General features: G+C 39.4%; 1 protein-coding gene across 5 annotated transcripts; it reads left to right on the top strand.

The window, feature by feature from the left end:
* Positions 1–260: 260 nt before the first annotated feature.
* med25 (mediator complex subunit 25) lies at positions 261–21994 on the top strand. Of its 5 annotated transcripts, none has more exons than XM_059348037.1 (20): positions 261–396; positions 1129–1278; positions 1385–1430; positions 1537–1661; positions 1775–1873; positions 2332–2452; positions 2581–2737; positions 4037–4161; positions 4310–4385; positions 4699–4958; positions 8344–8436; positions 11389–11471; positions 11586–11643; positions 11733–11840; positions 12441–12617; positions 17880–17990; positions 18187–18258; positions 20125–20295; positions 20391–20511; positions 21773–21994. In XM_059348037.1, the coding sequence occupies exons 2-20, from the start codon at positions 1154–1156 to the stop codon at positions 21874–21876; spliced, it is 2232 nt and encodes a 743-aa protein (XP_059204020.1). In that variant the 5' UTR covers positions 261–396; positions 1129–1153; the 3' UTR covers positions 21877–21994. The 5 variants fall into 5 exon arrangements, with proteins under 5 accessions (XP_059204020.1, XP_059204019.1, XP_059204018.1 ...); XM_059348036.1 differs by having other exon boundaries at positions 11386–11471; positions 17883–17990; XM_059348035.1 differs by having other exon boundaries at positions 11386–11471.
* The last annotated feature ends 2840 nt before the right edge of the window (positions 21995–24834 follow it).

The following is a 24834-nucleotide window of genomic DNA, read 5'->3' as shown; positions in this document are numbered from 1 at the left end:
AGACACAACCTTCTGTTAATTGAAAAAGATTGCTTAATAAAGCTTTGAGAAGATGTGTAGTTTATCTGTCAAGAATAAATCACATTTTCACAATTTATTTCAACTTTATGGGCGACGCTGTTTGAGAACACCTAATTTGATTCCAGGTTTTGAACAGTAGGAAGCAGCACTCCTCCACAGAGAGTTTTTTCTTTTCATTTTAAAACGGAGGACGAAGAAGACCTTCGTGACGTCACATATTATGGGCGGCTCTTTTTACGTCACTTCCGTCAAAAATACAACAAATAAAATGATGTTAGCATGCTGCGCATTGAGTGCTAATTCAAACTGATTCACCGTTATATTCGTGTTTAGCTCAGAGATCGCACGATTCGACTGGCAGCCGTAAACCACCAGGTGAGTCCACATCATCCTGTAGCCAGATTGCGGACTAGTTAACGCGAATTTAACCATTTTACCTCAAACCGCTAACTGACGTTTAACTAGCAGACACTGGATGCAGAGCTTTTTTGGTTGTTCATTCCTGTAGAGTGCTTTTGCTTTTGTTTCCTATCTCACCGGGTAACTAAAAGATGATCATAGCGTTTAATCAGAGATGGTTAGATTAAGCAGTGAGTTAGGTAGAATAAGATTACCTTGTTAGCCAGTGCACAGCATATTTTCCTGGATCTTTGGCTCAGCAGAACTTGAAGCATCAAACAGATCTTATTCAAAACAAGTTTTATAAGTGCTTAATTCTCGATGTTGCCCACCAGTTAAGTGTTGAATGAATAATGCAGTAAAAATAGGTGATCGAATTGTTAATAATGAACATTATCTACATGGTTTTTGTGTGTATAACGTTAACAAATATAAGAAAATAAAACGTTCTAAAAGAACAACAGCAGCTGTGGGTTTCTCTGTATTACGGAGAAAGGAGTATACGGAGAAAATTCCTACTATCTTACCTGCAGAATCAGGAGAAATAATTATGAGAAAAGTTGGATCAGTGTTGTCCCTAGTTCTTCCAGTTGAAACACGTCTAAAGTTTCTGCAGTGGAAAGGCCCTAATAATAGATCTACACGCTGTGGAGGTCTCTTATTATGACCTGTATAAGAATGTAAAATCTGTCCCCTCCTCTTGTCCAGATCCACGGTGGCAGGTTCGGCACTCATGGAGCCGTCCACAAAGCCTGGGACCAATCAGGTGGCTGATGTGGTGTTTGTCATTGAAGGGACGGCAAACCTTGGACCCTACTTTGAATCTCTAAGGAAAAATTATATATTGCCTGCTATAGAGTAAGACCCAGCAAAGACACAGCAGCTCTGCTCAGTTATTCCTTTATCATTCATGCTTTCTTGTCAAAATGCATCTTTTTTTATTTCTTATTCTACTTTATCATAGATATTTTAATGGAGGGCCTCCGGCAGAAACAGATTTCGGTGGAGATGTGAGTGTTTCCCTCTTATTTCATTTCATTTTTTGTTTTCTAATTGCGTAGAAAAACCTTTGCTATATTACTAATGTAAATGTTCCTGTATTTTCTGTCCTTGTAGTATGGAGGCACACAGTATGGTCTTGTGGTGTTCAACACAGTGGACTGTGCTCCTGAGTCCTATGTACAGTGTCACGCACCAACAAGCTCTGCCTATGAATTTGTCTCATGGATCGACAGCATCCAGTAACTTGAACAATTATCTACATGTTTATTAATACAAAGTTGACATTCTTGCGGTTTAGTGCGAGAGAGTATGATTTTAGTAATACTAAATATTGCCTTGTTTCTTCATACAGGTTCATGGGAGGTGGAGCAGAAAGCTGTAGTCTAATTGCAGAGGGACTCTCTGTGGCCCTGCAGCTCTTTGACGACTTTAAGAAGATGAGGGAACAAATGTAAGGCAGTTTTACTAATTCTAGGAACAGCCTCGACATTTGTAAAGTGCAATCACTGCCCACCAATGGAAGGAATATTATTAAGCAATTGCTCCCTTAAAAAGCATTTGTAATTAGTCTATTACACCTTTGTGTAATCCTGTCTGGTCATTATGAAGTAATGATATCAGTGTGAGCAATTAAGGTAACAGAACTTTGTTGATAGACATAATTCTGAGAAAACCATGAAAAAATACACACGTGTATTGAGCATCTCTAACCACCAGAACTGAGTGATGAAGCCTCCTAGTGTTTTACTTGCAGATCCTCTGATGCTTCATCAGTCCGGTCCAATAAACTCTGACTGTTTTAAAGTCTGTAGAAACGCACCCACAAAATGACTTAACAACTCAGCAGGAGAATTACTCAAACTAGTTCAAACCTTACCTTTTTTCTGTCTCTTTTTCTACCTTTGCCAGAGGTCAAACCCACAAGGTGTGTGTGCTGCTGTGTAACTCTCCTCCATACCTGCTCCCTGCTGTGGAGAGTGTCAGCTACACGGGCTGCACAGCAGACAACCTGGTCAAAATCATCAGAGATGTGAGTGATCATTGAGATTTAGTTGGGTATGACACACATAACTATGTAATTATGGATGTGTTATTGCTAGATTGCTTTATTTAATAGGTAAAAAGAAAAATGAATGTATTTAATTTCACATCTCTTAGAGAGGAATCCACTTCTCTGTGGTGGCTCCTCGGAAACTGCCGGCTTTGCGGTCTTTGTTTGAGCGAGCGTCTCCAGTTGGAGGTGTGGTTGAACCCCATCCAGACTACAGTCAGGACCCCTTCCACATGGTGCTAGTCAGAGGCATCTCGCTTCCTGGTGAGAAACATCATTTAACACCGTCTGTGTGGGGCCACTGACCAAATCAATTTAAATGTCTTTTGAAAGAGCTAGAATTGCATTGGACTGTGAGGATATAGATTTAGTGTTTTATTGTCCCATTGGTTTTAATTGGTTTTAATTTAATTTTAGTGGTTGATAGGTAAAGCAGCTAATGCCTTCATTAACACCATTGTGGATAATTTATTATCACTGAACCCTACAGGTGGTAATAGACAGCTGTTTAACAACTGAAAACATATGCAATAAAATAACGGTCACTTCTATCCAATTGCAACTGAGAAAATGCTTCAAACATCAGACGAAGTAAATGACTAGCTGTGACTGCAGAATGGTGCAGCCAAAGAGATATTTTTCAACAGGTTAGCCATAACAAAGCAGTCAGTGCAGCTTTAATCATAAAAGCCACTGACCTGATTCCTTTGACTGAATTCCTTTTGTTCTGTTAATTTGAGTTGAGATTGTTCGGCATACTCAAGAGACCTGGCAGCTGAAAATGCAAATTAAAGATGTATTGTGAAACATTTGGACTTCGGACGATTGTGAAACTTTTGTTTTGAAAAGAACTATATAAATAAATGTCAGCATCCTTACATTGTGGAGAAAGAGACAAGTACACACCTTTGTAAAACAGGAGGAGTTTAGGAATATTTGTACAGTTTAGCATGGTTCATAATTCATAATATGTTATCTGCAGCAACATGCAGAAAAGTGCAGTTTAATTTCAGTTGTAACAGCTGCATTCTTGAAGCGTCTTCTCTCCAGACACACTTTTGATACGATGATACACCACTTCTGCAGACCAGAGTAAAGGTGGCACTAATGTTTGTTATCTCCTCCCATGCATCTTTTTTTCTGTACTTTTCAGTGTTAAATTTCCCTTTGATTGCTGGTTTTCTCTGAGGTACCTCCTCGACAAGCAGCAGACTTTCCTCCCAGCTCCAGTCTGGTTTTGATTATTTTTCATTTAGGCCAGTTTCCTGTATTTACATCTTGACTAATATTTGCTAATTTCACATCTGTTAACGGAGATATTCAAAACTTCACACAACTCCACTGTAAGATGGTGTAGTTGATCACGTGGAGCAGTTCTTTATTTGGAGGAAGCTTCTGCAGTTGTAAATAAAGACTTGAGCTACTCCTACACCTTTCTGTGAGTAGGCGTGCATTCCTGAAGTCTTATCCTTTATTTCATTGAAGCGTTATTTTACTCTGTATTGAGAGCATTCTTAGGTTTACAGAACTGTGTAATAACTCTATTCCCATGTCTGTCTCCAGTTTCCTCAGGTGGAGGTCCCGGGCCGCTCAAACCCGTCCTCCCTCCTCAGCAGCTGTCTGTCAGTCAGCCTCTTGGTGGAGCTTCACAACCTCCTCAGCCCATTAACACAACCCACCCTTATCAGGTAATGGGCGAGCAGCCACACAGCACACGGCTGCCTGGAGACTTATTCCTGCCGCCTGCTTTTGGCTCTGTTTCAGACAGTGGTGTTTATGTTCCTTCCCTAAAACGTTTTACACAGCATTGTCTTCCTTTAATCTGCTCGCTGACAGAATCCGGCCCCCATGACTCCTGCTCAGGTGGCAGCACAGATGGCCGTGGAGGCAGCCAACAACCAGAAGAGTCGCTGTGAGTTACCCGTGGACTCTGTGGGCCTTTTGTGAACAATTTATGTTCGCCAAGCTTTTACTTGTACTGTCTGTCTGCATACTGTATGTGGGACTGTGTCTGCAGTTTACAGTACAGATAATTGTCACTTTTTCTGGGAAACCATTTTCTAAAGATGGTCTTGCGCTTACCAGGAGCGCCATATAATAACAAGTCTTTTAGATAAGTTAAGATGAAAAGAAACATAAAACAATCGACAATCGTAAAGGATTTTTTCAATCAGTGGTTAGAAATCTTTACATGTTTTTAAACGTGGTATCTGTTCCCTCTTCAGTCCCGGGGATGGTCAATCAAGGTACTCCATTTACCAGTCAGCCAACCCTCCCATCAGTCGCCGGGGTGAAGCACAATCCGCCCAGCATCGCAACAGTCACTACAGCAACACAGCCCATGATGACACAGCAACAAGTTGCTCCCAACCAGCAGCAGCCAGTGCCGCCTACGGGACAGCCTGTTCCCAGTCAGCAGCCACAAACACAACCTCAGCAGCAACCCACGGTCAATCAGCCCACAGCTTCAGCTCAGTCCAACATGGTGAGTTATAAACCCAAAGCATCAGTTTTCATCTTCATGTTTCCCACAACAGGAGCTTAATGACTGGTTACGTAATGTATATGTTCATGTTATAATTAGTGAGCTTTAGAGGTGCTGGTAGTAGGAGTTGGAATCAACAGACAACATTATGTTTCAAATATCTTTTTTTTGTGAAGCATTATTTACAGAAGTAATAAACATAAAATATCAAAACCTAAATCAAGATTAAATATATATCAGAAAGACAAAACTTGAAAAAAATCTTATGATTAAGCAAATAAAAATACAGTCAGTCCATAAATAAATAAATGAAAATAATAAGTGTGTCAAAAATCAGAATTGAGAAAAATAATAAAATAAACAATTGTATAAATATATACAATCATCTATCGTATATTAACAACGCTTGAGTCACAATACGATAATATTTTTGTGATTTTAAATATTTTGCGCTGTGCTGTATGTATTGTGATAATATATATTACAAACTTTGACAATTTCATTTTGTTTGATTTAAGATCAAGTTTTAAGTCTGGTCGTCTCTCTTCAGTCATTTTTATTGCAAAATCCAAAATGTGATGATCTAGCAGACACACTGACCAACACTAATACATACCTGCAGTAATGACGCGTGCACCTGACAAACTAAACTGTCTGTATTACAGTCTACTCAGTCCAACTGAACTCACTGCTTACATGCGTGGACTATTGTACACATGTTTTGAAAAATGAACCAAAAAGTCATGAAACACAATTAATGTAAAATTAAAATAAATTAAAATATCTCAACTCGGCACCATCTAGTGGACTGAAAAAGCCATTTGTTATCAAAAAGTGAAGTTTCTATTTGCTTTATTAATGACCTTTATAATAAACATTGATGCTTGGCATCCGTGTATTGATATATTATTAACACACCAAAATATCGTTTCACTATGCTGTATTATCAGGTTGTTTTTGCCTCGTCCATAAACAGATTATGTTACCATTGGACAGAAGCAGGCTCGCTGTTTCTTTCTTTTTCTTCGTCCCAAGCTGAGCTAACCACCTCCTGACTGTAGCTTCTTATTTTTTAGAAACGCATCAGAGTGGCGCCAATCTTCTCATCTAACACTGTTCCAACTGTTCCTTTTAATAATCCAGGCCATATGTTTAGTTCAGTAGCTTAGTTTCAGTATACAGATAATGTTCTGATTCAGAATATATGATACTGATCCGGGCTACATGGTGGTGCAGTGAATAGCACAGGTGCCGCACAATAAGAGGGTCATGGGCCCAAATCCGGCTCAGTTCCGACTCCCCGTGTCAGTGTGGGTTCTCTCCGGGTTCTCCAGCTTCCTCCCACAGTCCACAGACAGTGTCAGCCAGGGGAACGCTGCTCCACAGTCTGGGAGCAGCGATGGCGAACTTGATCACCTTTTGAATTTTGACTGGGAATGTGTTTTGGGGCGAGCTAGAGAAGACTCCCACATACAGAGAGCTGCGGCAGTCTAGATGTGAGGTAATAAAAGCATGTAAGACAGTCTCCACAGCTCTGAAGGAAAGAAAAGGTTTTATTTTTGCTGTCGACCTAAAGCGAACAGACAGAATTGATTTTTTTTGGGTCAAATTTGAACACGGACTCAAACATGACGCCTACATTTCTGGGAGGCTGACCTCACATTTCAGCCTCTTGGTGGAAAACTTGGGTTGGATATGGTTGTGATATAAAAGCAGTAAACAGGGTCAAACAAATTCTTGAAAGTTTGCAAAGTGTTTTTGAGGGTGGGAATATGCTTGAATTTGAATATAATCGTTGAAAAATGCTTGCTTTTCAGCATAATCCTGTGTTTTATCTACACAATAACTCGTATGTAAACTGTTTCTTGAATGATTTAAGACTAATGGTGTCAAAGAACAAACGAAGATTCACTCATTACTTGTCATTCATAGCTAAATCAGTCCTCTATTGATCCCTAAATCTGGAAATCAGCAAGCATTAAACAACTGTGACAAAACAAACAAAGTTAATATTAGCAACTGGTTAAATAATAATTAAACATTATTAATATTATTATTATAAGTGCCATTGAATTCAGTACACACATTGTTTTACAATTGCATTTATAGTAACACTAAAAATGTGATCACTGTAAAATATACAAAATAATCACAAAAATGTAAAAAGCCTTGCAGAATTCAGCAAAAGTCGCCAAACATTTGCCGTAAAATAACAGAATTTTTTTTTACCAATAATTTATTTAGATATACAGTAAATATCCGTATTTTAGAAAATGTATATATATCTGTAGGATTTTTTACATTAAAGTTTCACTGTAAGACCACAGAAATTTGCCTTAATTTTACATTCAGAAATATGTGGGTTTTTTTTTACATATACATTCAAGACCATTAATCATTTGAATAATACTGTGTGTGTGTGTGTGTGTCTATATATATATATATATATATATATATATATATACATATATATATATATGTGTGTGTGTGTGTGTATATAATGTGTGTGTATGTATATATAGGTGTATATATATGTATATAATAGTAATTTACAAATTTCAACTTTTATTTTATGGTAAATATTTGGAAATTTCTGGAATTTTTTTTTTTTTTTTTTAAATAGTGTGATGATTAAGTCTTCGAGAGTAAGGAATTTTTCGGTTTATGTACCTTCAAAGTGCTTGAGTTTTACTCCTAAAGAGCCCCCTGAGTAAAAGGCTGTTTTAGATAGCTTGTCACAGATTGTTGACTGGATTGTAAAATATTTCCTGTTTACCCTGTATTTAATGTGTGTCATTAAGTTTGCCGTAAGTTCATCACAGCCAATGTTCTGTGCTCAGCTGAAGACCTGATTCAGTATTCCCTCCCCTTGTAAACAATATCAATGTTTAAATCATATTAATATTTTCAAATCTAAGTGTCTCTGCTTTACTTAAGATATCAGAGATCCAAGACTGGAGTGTGTGTGATGCCGTACTGCCAGCAGCCTACAGCTGAGTGTGCAGACGAACACACTGTCTGAAGTCTAATATCAAAATGAATTTTAAATGTTAGAATAGTACTACTATCAGATCAAAACCATATGATGTTCCCTATTCCCTAGAAGATGATTGTGGCTGCAGTCGGCGTTGTTTTTACCCTGTTTTCAATTCATTCATTAGTTCTTCACCCTAGTAGTAAAACATAGTGGTGAATCTTGTGTTGATATAGATTAAATCATCAAATATTTAATGATGCTCCAGTTTAATCAGCTGTACAGACTTATCGGCTATAAATTATTAATTTTATACTATCTGGGTACACTTATAGTACACTCATATTTCTGACTGGTAAATTGTTCTAGTATGCTACATGTAACCTTCCTCTTTGATTTTTTTCCTTACAGGCTGGAGCTCAAGTGAATCCAAATCCAATTGGACAGCAGCAAAGTGTGGCCAATAAGATTGTAGCATGGACCGGAGTTCTGGAGTGGCAAGAGGTAATACTCAGTAAAAAGTGTGACGCGAGCTGATGCATGAAAAGTAAAGTATAAGCAACGTTAGAAAGCTTTAAGAGAAAGTGTTGTGCAGATGATTACCAGCAGTTTACTTAGAATCACTGATATACAGGTTAAAAGGATTAAACTTCCCTCAGTTTAAAGGGACAGAAGGCAGTTAAAAAAAATTGTTCAACATTTTGGGAAATGCACTTATTTGCTTTCTTGTTGAGAGCTAAGCCTCTTTCACATGTGGTCCCCAGAATAACCTTTCAGGCACTGCTAAATATTTTCACTATTCACACATTCAGGAACATTTTTACACATGCTATATCAATGCTGGAAAAAATGGGGCAAAAAGATGTATGTGTACACGGTGGAAGACGTCTGTTATTGTTTTCAGGATTATTTGATCTGTGCCAGTGTTTTGTAATGTTTTAAATATTCAACAAATGATCAGATCACCTGTGGAGGCAAACACCAAATGGTGTTTGGTTTGGTTGAGGCCTGGGAGTGACATTGGTTAAGGTCAGGGTATGATTATCGGGGTAAGCCAATCGGAGGCAGAGAAGGGCAGGTCATACCCCCTGGTGTTGACTACATTCGGTAGGTATGATCTAGCATCTACCTTTCCCCCTTTCAACAGTCTGTATGCTAAGCTACGCTAAGCGGCTGCTTGCTGCAGCTTTATATCAACCTGAGCAAGAAAGAGAATCAAAAATTTCCCAAAATGTTGATCTGTTGTTTTAGTTAACGCTGCTGGGATGAAATCTCAGCTGTAAACTATGAGAACTGAAGTTGTGAGCCAACAAATCTGTAATCATCACCACTGTCTAAAAGCTATCACTGCTGTAAGTCTTAATAACCACCTGTCATTGATTATTTACAGTATGATTAATTGCACATTATTTTACCATCCTACTACCATTGCTTCAGCTCAAGGTCAAATCGATTTAGCTTGCAGTTGCTGTGCTGAGCCAGGAAAATGGATGTTAATGGCTTTTATGAGACACTCATGAGGCCTTCAAGTGTTTGTGTTTGTGGACAGACTCGGATCAATCGCCTCTATCGACTATAGTCTTATCCTCCCTCTTCTGTTTGTCAGAATTATCTAAGCCAGTTAAATGGACAGGAATAAGAGCGGGGGAGCTCAGGAAGCTCTAAATCTCACCTGAGAGCAGGTACAGCCGCAAACAACCTGAGTGGACAGACTAGGAGATGAAACATTGCTCTTAATCTGTTATTTCCTCCTCCGGTTCACTCATTAGGCTTTCAGCTCTGTAAGTGATTCTCCACGGGAGTAATCTGTAATGTTGAGGAGAATTACACCACGGACACTAAAACTCGTTTGAAGAAACGGTTGTTGATAAAAACTCTCACAGGGGATGCCAGCACACTTGGCTGGAGCTCGAGTACAGTGTTATCAATACGCTTCTGTTTTGGCCGAGTTTCAATCTGGTAATTCCTGAAAGCTTTTGTTGTCTAAAATGTGGGCTTATTTTACCGAATGGCTTTGCTAACATTCTACTTTTAATCCATTAGTTATTTAAGGTAGATGTGTTTTTAAATGATATGGTTTTGTATCTGTTCACGTCTCCTTTTCATCCCTGCTTCAGCAAGCCATGAAAATGGATAGCCCATTTGTCTGCAGAGAAAACCCAGCGCAATACATTTGTACTGGACAGCACAGAGGCGACAGTCAGCCTGACTAATATGTGATGGATTGATCATTGATCCTACATTGATGCTCTGAAGATGAAGCGTGCTGGCGGTTTTCCCAAGTGGGATTGCAGCATTGATGCTTTTAGAAAGTTCTTCTTTTTTTCCTTTTGTTCTCAGCATTTTACTAAAGAACAGGTTATCTGCAGGCCTTTAAAAGTCCATCCATCTGTCGACTTTTTTAATTGCTTGTCCTGATTGGGGTCACAGTGGCAAAAGGGTGAGCAGGGCAGCACACGTCTTCTGTTCCTCTACTCAGCAATATCCTCCTGCTGCTGGAAGATGTAATCCGCCATCAGGTCCTGCTGTCCCAGGCAAAAAAAAGTTATTTTCCAGAAATCAATTTTATTATTTTTAGGGGTTTCTTGTGCAAATGCCATAAACAAGTGTGCTTTTATTACAAATATTAGCCATAAAATGAATGTTGAAATCTGTAAATTGATATAATGGGACATTATACATTTTTTAACAGTATTATGAAATTGCTTAATGGTCTTGATGGTAAATTACAGTGAATTCTGTGTAAAAGTACCAAAAATACACATCATATTGCTGGATGTAAAATTAAGGCAGCTTTCTGTTAATTGAAAAAAAAGGTAAAAAGTCTGGCAGTAAAAGTTTCCAAACACTTACTGTTAAAAATATATTTTTAAATACATATATTAACTGTTTATTCTCTGTAGTTTTAAAGAAATTAAAATACAAGTTAAAATAACTAATGGGTTTTTACTGTTATTTGTCGGTAAGTGTTTTTTTGTTTTTTTAACAATTACACAAAAGTTCATACCCTGGTTTAGAAGTCATGTTTTACAACAGCTAAAAAAGAATCCAAATGTTCAAACATACATTTTTTTTGTTATTTCAAACAGACAGTAGTGTAAAAAAGACCCACAAAATCTTCTTGTTGAGGAAACATTTTGCTATTTTATTTTCACTATTTTCATATTACATAAGAGAAAGGAACATTCAAACACTTCTGTATTTCACTGTATGAACCCTGTATGGCCACCTGTAGATCAGCAGAATGATCTGAAAACAATGGCATTAATGTAAAAAAAAAAGCTCCGTAATCCTGCCATTACAGCCTTTTTATGACACACAATCTGGTTTTTAAAGATGACTTATCACATGGGATTTTTAGGTGCCTGTCAGGTGCTCCTCTGGGTTTTCTTCATGCCCATTATCTAACCGCTCTCGCCTTTTTGTCTCTTCTGCCCGACGCCTTTCCTGCAGAAGCCTAAAGCCTCATCTATGGATTCAACCACCAAACTGACGCGTTCTCTACCGTGCCAAGTGCATGTTAACCAAGGGGAAAATCTGTGAGTAGCCAATCAGACAGTGAAGGAGGGGTTGTTGTTGTTGTTGTTGTTGTTGTTGTTGTTGTTGTTGTTGTTGTGCACACAGTTTACCACTGTCATTGTGTCTCCAAACAGAAACACAGAGCAGTGGCCACAGAAGCTCATCATGCAGCTAATTCCACAGCAACTACTGGTGAGAACATTTTTGTAGCTTTTGTTTCAGTGTGTGAAAGTGTTGTGCTTGTTTATGAATGATGCATCACTAAGTCCTCTCTTCTGCAGACAACCTTAGGCCACCTCTTCAGAAACTCTCGGATGGTTCAGTTTCTCTTCACCAACAAAGACGTGGAGTCGCTGAAAGGCCTGTACCGCATTATGGCCAGCGGCTTTGTAAGTTTCCAAGCACTCTATTTTCCAGAGATTAAAATGTGTGTTCCTTCCGTGTCCCCAATCTTATCCATCATTCAGTATACCTCAATATTCCATGAGTGGCAGCAAAGTGCAGGTCCCGCCTCTCTCCAGTAGTTGGTCTGAACATGGAGCCGTGCTGCAGTGCTGTGTTAAAGACTCTAGAGGGGGTTCAAGGCCATGCATTTATCACTTTCAAGCCACATAGTATGATTTTAAACATGTGTTCGGTCATAAAGCTTTAATTGTTTAGTTTTGATTCAGTTCCAGGAGGCGAGCAGAGTGATAGGGGTTTAGTCAGTGTGGTGCATTGTTAATGAGGTAATGCCATTGAGAAATAGCAGAGGCATTAATAGTATTCACTTCAGCTGAGCTCTGCCTCTTTTCCTGAATTTGATTTGCAGCCCAGTGAAAGCACAGTATGAATTAAGTTAATATCATTTGCATTCAATTTATAAAATGATATGTTTGACTGGGCAAAGGAGCTCAGGAGCAGGTTGTGTCCCCAAGCCGGAGCCCATCCCATAATTACGACAGCATCCCGTGTCAAGGTCTTAATCTGCCCTGTGACCCTCCCCGCAGGCCGGCTGCGTCCACTTCCCCCACGCCACCTCGCCCTGTGAAGTGCGCGTGCTGATGCTGCTCTACTCATCCAAGAAGAGAATATTCATGGGCCTCATCCCCAACGACCAGAGCGGCTTCGTCAACGGCATCCGGCAAGTCATCACCAACCACAAGCAGGTCCAGCAGCACAGAGCGGTGAGTGGTGAAAGGAGGAGGAGGAGGAGGAGGAGGAGGAGGAGGAGGAGGAGGAGGAGGAGGAGGAGGAGGTGGGGAGAGGAAGGTTTCAGTGTGCAGTGGGGGAGACCAAAAGGAGGTGATAATGAGGAGGCATTATAGAGGAACACCAGGGAATTGAGGTGCATTGTTTACGGCATTAAGGTGCATTGTTATTGACATTTCATTTAGTGCGCCCAGTATCTTCACAGAAGCCACTAACGTCTCTCACTCTAGCAGAGGCTAATGGGGCTAGCATTAGCTAAATTCCTACTGCAACATTAGCTGACTGTTGCACTCCCACCTCATTATCTCGGCTTCAGAGAGGGAAATATGGCTGCAATACATACGCACTGTTTACGTTCAATCGGATGCATCCTCAACAAAATTGTCTCCTTAACACTGTGTGCTGTATGCTGTGTTAGGTTACTGTTAATGGTACATAAATATAAAGCTCCTCTTTATACAGTCTATACAAGTGCATCTCAACACATTAGAATATCATGGAAAAGTCAGTTTTCAGTAGTTCAAGTCAAATAGCCCCAACATAGATGGAGATACTTTTCAGAGGCCAACATTTCCATATTAAAAATACTATTTAAAATTGGTATTTTGTAATATTTACATTTTTATGAGACACTGAATTTGTGAATCTGTTTTGAATTTTAGGTCTTCATTAATTGTAAGTCATAATCATTATAATTAGAATAAATTAAATAAACTAAGACATGGAATGTTTCATTCTGTGCGTAATGGACCTATATAATGTGTTATTTCCACTTTTTGAATTGAATTACTGACATAAATAAACTTTTCTATGATATTCTAATTCATTGAGATGCACCTGTAGTGTTTATACAGTGTCCACTTTATTAGGGACACCTGTACTATTGAATGTCCGCTGTTATAATAACATTATTAAAGCTTAAATTTACATTTTTTAAATTAATATTGTTATTATGCAGTAAAACACAAATGACACATTTAATTTTCCATATTCTGCCACTGGGAAGTATTGGTAGGTTTCTCAAGATTTAAAACTCATCTGATTAGTCAATAATCAACATAAAGATTGGTGAGAAAAGATGTTGGTAAGCAATTAATCGTTTTACCCTCTGAGCCCCAACAAGCAGTTTCAGAGCGTTTTTATTCCTGTCATATTTTATGAATTTTTTGCTGCACTATAAAGTACTTCACCTCCGTGGAAGGAATCATGGCTAAAAGTAGGGAAATATTGCGGTATAACAGTAATAATGCTGTGGATCCTAAAAGAAAGCAAGTTGAATTTCTTTGATAATTTATTTATACAAAAACTGTGGAAAAAATGGAAACAAATAGAGACTCTGCATCTTATACATATTGAATAATTTACATTTTGAGCACAAGTTTCGCAGCATTTTTGTCACATGACTGTGCCAAGTCAGTTGTGTGCCAACAGTAAACATCAGTTGGTGGCTTCTTTCATTCTATATGATCGTAAACAGAATACCCTTTTTTTAAAAACTTGAGGACTGGGAAATGGAAAAATCATTTGCATATTAATCAATAATGAAATTAATTGTCCTGTTGCACCTGTCTTCTTTTACATGTACCTGTGCAGCATAATGTCATCCAGCTGTTAAATCCATTGACATTACCTCATGAGTTGAGAGCTTCATTAAAACCAGAATATGCACTTTGTCAGCTTTGCTCTAGTCTGAAATGTAAATGTAAAGCTGTAGATTCAGCTTTAAACAAAGCACAGATCATGTAGTTGTAAATGTTTTACCTCCAGATGTTAACTTTACATGAGACTCTCAGTAGATGAAGCGATGGAGTGGCAGTGGCGTGTGCCAATCTTCAGGGACAGGATAAGGAAATGTAGAGATGAGGCCCCTCCTTCCAGCCTCTCTTCCTCGCCAAAGGTAGAGCGCTTCTTGTCTCGGAGTTCATTACAGGTTACAAATGCAGCTGCCTTGTCCACATGACATGAAGATTTCACTTTCCCTCTCTGCTCATCTTCATCCCTGGAGACAGGGTGATTTAAAATGTGTCCTCTGGATTAGCTGTCTTTTCCATCACGGGGCTCCACTCCAGCTTATTGCATCCAGTGAGGAGGGATGCTGCATCGCTTTGAAACAATGCAGCATCCAGTCACAGAAAAGCAGCGTTTAAAAATGAAGCCTGTTGTCTGGTTTACATGAGTTGGATTGCTCTCATCAGAGGTGATATCACTTGTTTACTCACCCTGCTAATTTTATGTCTTTGCGGAAGCGCGTCAGTCCCTATATGTAAGTTGAAGCTGTGTGTGTGTGTGTGTGTGTGTGTGTGTGTGAGCATCAGGGCATTTAGAGAAGGCAGACGACATGAAATCATAATGAAGAATTTTTTTTTCGGGCTCTTGTGTATCATCACATATTCAGTGCTGCATTGCTAATAGGGAAGCGCTACAGCAATTTTAACGTAATTAAAATTTCAATTTGGACCAGTAGTTAAGGTTTCTCTGTAGAAGCCCAAGAGTGGCATTTTTCGGGAACCAGATTGCAGTTTGTTCTGTTTACAGCAGGACAAAATTGAATATTTCTTCCAGAAAAAAAAGATGCAGGCTCTAAATCTTGATCCAGGATTTTACAGGTTAGTGGGTTAAATTCACGAGATAAACGAGGGGAAGAGAGGAAGAGGTAGCTCTTTTGTTAGTTCTCCCTTAAGATCTAAAGCTGCTATTGTTGGTCAGAAAACATGCCGTGCGTTAGTGCAATCCCAGGGTGATTTGTTCAGATTCAGCAAGATGGATGGGTGAAGGTGTTTTTCCATCCCATTTTCTCCCTGAGTCTGAAGTTAATAATTTGTGCTTAGAGGAGGGATGCAACGGCCCTCATCCCTCCTCGTCTCCCCCACGGTGTAGAAACATGCACACCACCGCTGCACCTGCACAGCAAAGCCGACTCAGGAGCACTGCTGCCTTGTTAAGATGTTGCCTTTTTTAAGCAGCTATTGGTCTCTTATTGCAATTTTAGCTGCAGGAGTGTTTGGAAAAAAGAGTTTGGCTATATTGTGAAGCTACCTCGCAGGTGTGTTTGCAGAATCTGTTGCCAGGTTAAGCAACAGCAACAGGTGGCTTCCTTTCTTTTTCACTGTGCGTTTAACTCCGGATGGATATTGTATGTGACTTTTTCTACTCCAGACTTTGCTAACGGCTTTAGTCATCGAGCTGCAGTTTGTTTTTAACCGTGAAATCCAAAACAGAAAACACCTCAGCAGGTGGTGCTTCAAGTTAAGTCTCTGCTGTTGTATCATCGGATCCATGTTTGTTTTTGCTTTCCATCTGCACACTCGTGGACAAAGTGAATATTTGGTTTTAGCAGTAAACAGCCATTACACTGGGAAAATACGTTGAATGACAACACAGATTATCGATTGTTTATGACAATACAAAAATCTCAAAATATCAGATTTTGTCCAATGTAATCATTTACATTTTCATTGTTCTACTATATATATATACATACACATATATATATATATATATATATATATATATATATATATATATATATATATATATAGTAGAACAATGAAAATGAAAAAAGCATCAATGGCAACATAGTGCAAAATAGATAATAATGTTATGTATGTAATGACAAAAGTAAATAATTGTATATAAAAAGGTAGTGCAAAAACAATATTTTAGGTTGTTTGACTCTGAGGTAGTGGTAAATTAAAAACAAAATCCCCCAAAAACAAATAACGACCGGCAACAATTATTTAAGGCTGTCTGATGGAGTTAAAAATAAGTAAATAAATACAAACCACAAAAGAACTGTTAAATAACACTGTCCATTAACATTACAGACAGCACAACTTATAATGTTTGCTGCCACATTGAAGTTAGTTGTTTCATTATTAACTGCTAGCTTCATGATAACTTACCAGATGTTGCTATCAGCTAATTATTAATAGTTAAACAGCTAGCGTGTGCTGTCGGCCAGGTTAAGGGTTTTGATAACTGTTTAATGCTTCTATGTTGTCGAAAAGGGACTTAAATGACTTCTTGAAATTCCCCATAAAGACCAGGGTGTCAGTGTTTCAGATGTTTAGTTTGTTGTGCTACTTGACTTGGTTGCCACCACTTTGTCGATGTATAGATATAGATATAGATAGATAGAAACTGCAGCTACAGTGCCGTTACAGTCTTGAACCAATCCGCCTCAGAGCAGGCTGTGCTTTTTCAGGAGGCGTTTTAAAGAGACTGGAGCTTGTGTGAGTGTTTCAGACAGAGGGTATGCAGATATATTTAGGCAGACATTGTGAGAAAAATATTGTGTCTTTTGAAAATTAAAGCATACAAACATGTACCTAGCAGAAACCCAAAACGTATGGAGCTAAAAATTAGTCTTGTTTAATGCTGGAAAGCTGCAGCACTGGCCCATCCTGTGATCCAATGTGAGTACCAACTCTCCTGCCAAAAAGTGACGTCAAATGTAAGAGCAATTTTGGAGAAGCCCTTTATAAATAAATAAAAACAAATGCTGGTCTGTTCTAATGGAAAGAGAAGGCCAACTTGATAAAGAATACAGTGATGAGTGCCATAAATGTCTCCAGTTATAAATCTCAAGGGTTGAATGTTGGTCAGCACACTTCTTGTCTCGTGCAGAAATCCAGAGCGTATTTGGAACTAAAGAAGACTTTAACCTCGAAATAAACCCACTTGATTTGTCTAAGTCAGACAGCTGAAGCCTCAAGTTAGTTTCAGCTCAACTTCAATATAAATTTTGGCACAAAACGAGAACCAAGGACTTTGTCCTCCATCACTCACATTGAAACTGTTTTTTTAAGGACAATAACGTTGAAAGAATAATTACAGCAACCAGTAAAGCTTTTCATGTACGATGGGATTTTGACCATTTATGTATTTAATTATTTATTGAGCTCAACATCTTTTTCAAGCGAACCTGCACAGTATGAGCACAGTTTACACAAATCACTTGTTTGTTTATGGATGTGTGAAACACTCTGAGCTCACATTGACCTTGACGTGCTCCCCTCCTCTGACTGTTGTAGTGCTCTTGACCAAAGCCACAGTCACGTTCAGTCCTTAACCTAAATACAGAAAATACAAGAAGGAAAAACAAGCATTTGCACTGTGCAGTTTTAATGTGTTAATGAGTAAAGGGGTAATGCAGCGTGTGCATCCTGTGTCAATAAATAAAGGTGATAAAATGTGTTTGCCACTGTTGGAAAGGTTAACTTCCTTTTTCTGCACAGCAGTTGAGCGGCGCTGGTCCAATGCAGCCTAGCCAGGTCGCCCCCAACCCCAACTTCCTCAACAGGCCACCTGGCCCCATCCCTGTGTCCCACGGCAACGTCCAGCAGCAGGTAAGTGATCCCCCTGCGTCGGCATGTCTGCCTGGGTTTTCACACCAGTTTCTCTTTCACGCTGCCGTTGTTGACACCTTTACTGCCCCGGTGCCCGCTGGTTTCTGCATGCCATACTGGTAACCCTTTCCTTTCTTCCAAACTTCCACCACTCTCCTCCCCCCGCCTCCTTCTCTCTGACCTGTCCTGTGTCCAGTCTGTGGTGGTGGGCATGCCCCCTGTTAGTCAGGTCTCTATGATGGAGGAGCAGCAGAGGCAGAACAACATGGTGAGCCCTGCAGTAGTCTCCTAACCCCAACACACAACAAACACACTCAGGGTGTCCTGTTGGAACTTAAAGGGCTATAAAGTATTACATCATTACTCAAATATAGGTGTAATCTTTTTGCACTGTGCACATGACAAGATTTATTGACCTATATAGATTAGCACACAATACATTTATCAGTACAATACACATTTTCAACACAATGTCCTTTATCTGTCCTTGTTTATATGTAGAGTTGGAAATAATTTTATTTTGAATCAAGTCAAACTGAATTTCAGCACCTACAGAAAAACACACACCGACACACCATCCCTCCCATCCCGCTGCTCAGCATCAGGCAGATGGACAGCTAATTTCCTATCAGCATGTGTTGAGTTTCCCAGTCCCCTTTGAATGTTTCTCTTGCAGCACGCCACTGAGAGAAAAAAAAGCATATTTCATTGATAACATGCATGCATGCTTGTATATTTTATTGAAAAGGAACTCTTTGCATTGTGCATGAGGTGACAAGCACAAAACCAACAGCACTGATAGACGTGTTCCAAACATGATGCTTTACATCCATCCAGTTAGCATTCCTGTTTATCCTCAGAGGCTCCAGTAATGTCCTCTACAACAAACAACAGCCTTGTGGTTGTAAACACCCCTAGCCTAGGTATACCCATACTGCCTTGCGCGCTCGAATTTCATTTCAAACCTCCAGCCAGTCTGGCAACCACGGCCGTTTCTTAGCTGTTTTAGGGATCCAATCACAGAACGGGGAGGGACGGCAAGACGATGACGCGCATTACTCGGCAGACAAAGCTTGTAGTTTTGTCGTTTTCTTAAGGATCCAACATGGCTGCTGCAGACGCGAAACTCTCTTTAGCTGTAGATGGTGCTTTAAATAGTTTAGAGCGAAAGTTGATTTTAAAGGAAGAAGAACAACGTTTGACTTTAAACTCCTGTTTCACCACGAAAAAGGATGTTTTAGCCTTGTTTCCGACAGGATTTAGGAAAAGTCTAATCTACCAACTAGCGCCGCTACTAGCCCCGCTACTAGCCCCACTACCGCTCGCTGCTGTAACGCCGGTGATCTGGCTACGAGCCGGGGGACAGCGGAGCCGCCCAGAGACCTGCAGCAGCTTGTCTATTGACCATAAAATCAGTGGATGTGTGTGGCTGAATGACATGAGGGGAGAATAAGGCGTAAAAATAAATAATCTTGCAGAAAGCGAGAACTGGAGAAGCAAAGCAGCAAGCAACACTCTCTCACAGACACACACACACACACACACACACACACACACTGCCGGTAGACGGTGAGCAGCCAGAGTCAGAACATGCTGCAGAAAAACGTTGCAGAAGCAGAATTGAGCATTTTAGTCCCAAAGTAGAGATGGGCTAGTCTGGCTATGTAAACCATAGATGTAAACATAAATTTCTGTCGCTCTACTACGTCATCTGGTATAACTGATACGATTGGCTAAGAGCTACGTACAGACGCTTTTTACAGACAGTCTAATCGCCCAATAAACGCCTCCGGAGGATCGTAAACCACACCTCCTCTAGGGAGAAATGAACGGCTGGTTTCCAGACTAGATCTCATTTGTGATTAGTCTGGTGTTAACCAGGCTAAAACACCCCTGTATTCCAGCTTAAAACCAACAAAAACATATTTTCAACATATGCAAGTCTTGTGATAATCAATTCTATAGATGCACTAAAGGGACGCAGCTAGCAGCTAGAATTGTGTAACCAAAATCTAATTTTTGAACTTGACTATATATTTCCTTTTTTTTTTTTTTTTTTTTTAAATGTGTAGGTCATATTTTCTTTTCTTAGATAACATGAATGTAGTGTAAGACATCTTAAACTTTTCTTCAGATGACAATGAGAGCAACCGGACCAGCCAGCCAGCAGCCGCCGGTCAGTGGTGCTCCACCCAACCAGGTCACACAGGGCGGACAAGCCCAGCCCCAGGGCTCCATCCTCCGCCTCTCAAACCCCGGAGCCAACCCACAGCTCCGCAGTCTTCTCCTCAGCCAGCAGCAGCCAGTAAGAGTGCAACAAATGGCCCACACAGAAACTACTCTACTGGAAGTCTGAGATTTTGTTAACATGTTCTGTTTCTGTATTCTGTGTTCTTGCAGCAGGGTGGGGTGTCTCACATGCCTGGCATGATGTCTCACCAGGGTTTAGGGCAGCAGTTGGTCCATCCGGCACCAGGAGGGGGGGCTCAAATGCAGGGCCAGTGGAGGCAGCCCTTGGGAGGTCAGCAAACACCCCCCACAGAGGTGGAAAGAGTTCAGGCACATGTGACTGAAGTAGACACACCATTTTAGAATATAGCTCTGAAGATGTTCTTTTTGATGGGTAATAAGGTCAATAACTACAAAAAAATGACATTGATAGAAACTGATCAGGTTATAGGAGATGAGTTATTATTGGTTCAACCATAGAATCAGGCCTCTAAAGTTATTTTTTTTCTTTTTTTTACATTTTTAAAATCAATAAAGTTTTATTTTCAATTTCATATGGAACTATCTGTATCTCACAAAATCAACTTGTAGAGACCTGCTTGAGTTAGATACTCCATCCCAGTGTGCACGCTGCCCAAATTTATATTTTATCAAACATACTTCAGTTTTGTGCACATTGATTGAAAAAAAGTTTGCAGAACTTCTGGTATATTTATATATTGATTTGAAGCTCCAACTTTGGAGATTTCCATTGCTAAAAGATTAATTTCTGTCTGGTGGCCGGACTGTGTCCTGTGCACTGAAGATGAGTTGCAGCCAGAGAGAGTGCAGATTTTTCTCCCAGGCCTCTGTCAGTCTATGTTTGCTCTTTGTACTTTGACAGGTGATTCACACTGCATTTCCTCAAAGAAATCATTATAATACTGTATTATGAATCTTTCCCACCTTGCTCTCTGAACAGTTCACCACTCCTCTGACACTATCAGTGACATCATCCGACTGTCATGCATGTTCACTTTAGTTTCTTATAGGCAGTACATGTAAATGGGGGAGAGAAAGGGGGGGGGGAAAACAGCCATGCACACATTATCCTTGCCTATGTTTACTCATCGATTGTTGGTGAGGTTTGATTTTCTGATAATGTAGTACAGGAATACATCTAGTCTCATGTTGACTTATAAGGCCCGTAGCAGTATATTTATGCAAAACGTAAACATTTCAAATCACTGCACACAACAGTAAAGTACCGAGATGTTTATCTATGTCAATCAAATCTCAAGTGCCTCCAAGTTGACCTTCCTGTGACAAAATGAATGGAAACAGATGGCTGCATGTGAGAAAAAAACATGCCTGAAAAAGTATGGTGTGATATGGTAAACGATGTGTATTAATATATATTATGTATCCACATGTAGCAAACTCAAACTGCAACTTAGAAAAAAAAAAATATTGATTTACTGTATGTTTACTTAAGGATAACCTCTAAAAGTGCTTCTCTATAGGAAGTAATTCTCTCTTCCTCTGTCTCCCAAACAATCCAAATCTGTGTGCAGGTCAGATGCTGATGTCTGGAGGTCAGAGAGGCGCCGTGCCCCAGCCCGGCATGCCCCAAGTCTCCAGTGTCATGGAGGATGAAATCCTCATGGACCTAATCTGATTGAATGCCGTGGAGTCGGAAACAGGATATTTTGTTGAATCCGAGCAGTCGATTGGAAAACATGCATCCGCTTTGTTGCTTTATTGCTACAAATGTTCAACATAATTAAGGAACAAATCATGAGTAGTTTCGGGATTTTTTTTTCTTCACGGACTGAGCAGCTGAAGTTAATTAGGGGCAGACAATGGAAGCATTAGTTTTTCATGTAAATGGTCAAACCGAGAGCACGCTAATCCTCCATGCTACCAAACCAGTGGAATTATGCTTTTGGAAACTCTACTTTTCTATATGCCTTTTTGAATTTTATCATTAAAATCCAAAATAGTGTTATTTTTTCCTTTTAAATTGAGATTTTACTTTTTTTGTTAGATTCCTTCTTTATTATTATTTTTATTATTATTATTGATAAAGTTGTTTTATGAGGATAAAATAAAAAAAATTATGAACTGTAGATCATTGTCATCATTGTGAAGAGGTTCTGCTGCTGATGCTTGTGATGGCCAGCCAGTCTCCACAGTCCTGATCCCCCCCCCATTGAGTGAATGCAGCTTGGACCCTTAAGGTGAGAGAGAGCCTGAAATAGACACAGTAATAGATAGTTCAGTGTCTTTTTCTGCCAAATAGTGTCACAGTGTTAATTTTAACTACTCCAATATGTCGTGGAACCATAGAGAGTCCCCTTGTGCCAAGTAGTCCTACCAGATGGCATCAGTTGGCCATGATTCCCCTGGCATAACGTACAATCAGGCTGACCGCATGCGCACATGGCACAGACTCCACATATATGCCCACAGTCTGATCTCCAAACGTGCTCTTGCATGCACACACGATGCATGCAAGTTAAAATCCTGCAAACCAACAAATGGCATCCTGTCGTGAACCTGATGGGGACATTAAGCTGCAGAGGGGAGGAGAAACAAGTGAACTTTGCTCAACCTCGCACCCACATCCATGACACATTCACGTATCCGTTTTTCCTTTTTCTTTTTTTTTTTACACTTGGAACACTGAATATACACACTCACCAACAGGAAGTGATGTCAGTCCCTGTCACCTGGGAGACAGAGACGGTTGCTAAGATACCATGACAGTGGGTTCTTGTTTCTGAGCTTTTTCCTCAGCGCCGCTTCCACATGGACTCACACAGATAGACACTAGTCCCTCAGTGGCTGGTGTTCATCCCTCCCATCCCTTAATCACTGGCCGGCCCTCGGAGCCCGGCTTAGCTCCACTTTATCTTCCTCTCTCTCCCTCATCCGCTCTCTCTCCATCTCCATCTATCTGCCTCTATCTCACTATCGAGCTATTAGCGCCTGTCTGAGCTCATAAGTTTTTCAGTATCTCTTTTATTAACAGCAGAAAATGTTCACAGGTCCATGTGATGAACTGTAGCGGTAAATAAAATGAAGACTAAACTGACCTCCTATCATGATGGTCGTTTGGCAAAAAGTCCCCATAATCATTTAAAAACAAAAATCAATACTTAACGAATAACATTATAGTACAGTGTTATTTTTATGTTTTACCTTTTTAAACCTTTCGAGCCTCTTATGAACTCAATCAATTTGATGCTTTTTATATGGCTATAACTCTTTAAGGAGAGTTCTGGTTCCAGTTGGGTTTGCTACATTTCCTACTCATGTAAGTCATGAGTAAGTTTTAAGTCATCATAGTGATACTACAGGCGAGTATGGTTTCCACAGTAACTTGCAAACCTAAATAAAGGCCCAAGTGACTATTTTCACCACTTTCCGACGGTGAACTGAAACTGTTATCAACGCTCTCTTCAAACCCAGCACTTCTTTAAATTTTTTTTTTAATGGTAATTTTACCAGGCAGAACATGGGAGTTGCTGGTCTACCGCTGCCTCGATTGGTTAGTTAGTTTGTGTTTATTTGTGACTTTGATGTTTTAAAGGGCTAGTTCCAATTCACCAAAGTCACACAATAACACCAACAAACTAGCCGATTGAAGCAGCGATAAATCAGCATTTTTTGTGTTCTGCAAGGTGAAATGACTGTTTTTGTCAAAGGAGTCTGTTGGCTTTGAGTGTAGATAACGGCCCCTGTGTAAAGCGGTGAAAATATTTTATTATATTGTATATTCAAACTGATATTGATTTTTAAAAATCTACTTTTGGTGGCTAAAATAACTTTACTTTAGAAATTTACATAGTTGAGTTTCTGCCATCTACATTGCATCTACGAAAAAAAGTTATTTTCCCGAAATTTACTGTATTATTTTTGCAGGGTTTTTCTTGTTTTTTTTTCAACTTTAAGTGCAAATCCCTTATGAAAAAGTGGATTACTTTTATCACAAATATTAACCAGGAAATGGATGTTGAAATCTGTAAATTTATGTAATGCAACATTTTAGAATTTAACAGCATTATTAAATAGCTTAAGGGCCTTGAATGTTAAATTACAGTGAATTATATGTACAAATGTAAAAAATACAGATAATTTTGCTGTAAATGTAATATTAAGGCAACTTTCTGTTCTTCTCACAGTGAAACTTTATATTTAATGTAAAAATAAAAAGTCAGTCAGAAAAAGTTGCTAAACATGTCATATTAAAGTAGAAAAAACAAACTAAACTTAAGTTATTCTACACATATAGAGATGGATAACATTAAGATCTAAACAACAGAGGACTTAATGTGTGGCTTAAGTGGCGACCTCTGACCCTGCTGCCACTTCTGCTCAGCATTAGACACAGCTGGACGAGATAGTTACGACTCCCTCACCAGTAGCTCAGAAATATGATTGATTTCCCAAAAAAAGATGCCTTGCGGCTATTGCCTCATAACTGCGACTTTAAATCTTATAATAATGGCTTAGCAATAATGTTTGAATTATGGAACAAAAAGTATGAGATAATATCCTTGATATTATGGCAGTTTCAATCTATTTCAGTCATCAGGATTTGGGTCACAGTGGCTGGTGGCAGCGTCCGTCT

Source organism: Centropristis striata, chromosome 13 (genome assembly GCF_030273125.1).
Source record: "Centropristis striata isolate RG_2023a ecotype Rhode Island chromosome 13, C.striata_1.0, whole genome shotgun sequence".
NCBI classification, from domain to species: Eukaryota; Metazoa; Chordata; class Actinopteri; order Perciformes; family Serranidae; genus Centropristis; species Centropristis striata.
Note: the sequence above shows the minus strand (reverse complement) of the source record. Positions and strands in the feature narration are given on the sequence as shown.

Bases quoted from the DNA above. Each gene is read 5' to 3' on its own strand.
- med25 (XM_059348035.1), top strand. From the start codon at position 1,154: ATGGAGCCGTCCACAAAGCCTGGGACCAATCAGGTGGCTGATGTGGTG. The intron at 1,874-2,331 runs GTAAGGCAGTTT...TACCTTTGCCAG, and splicing joins AAGAAGATGAGGGAACAAAT to AGGTCAAACCCACAAGGTGT. The intron at 20,296-20,390 runs GTAAGAGTGCAA...GTGTTCTTGCAG, and splicing joins TCCTCAGCCAGCAGCAGCCA to CAGGGTGGGGTGTCTCACAT.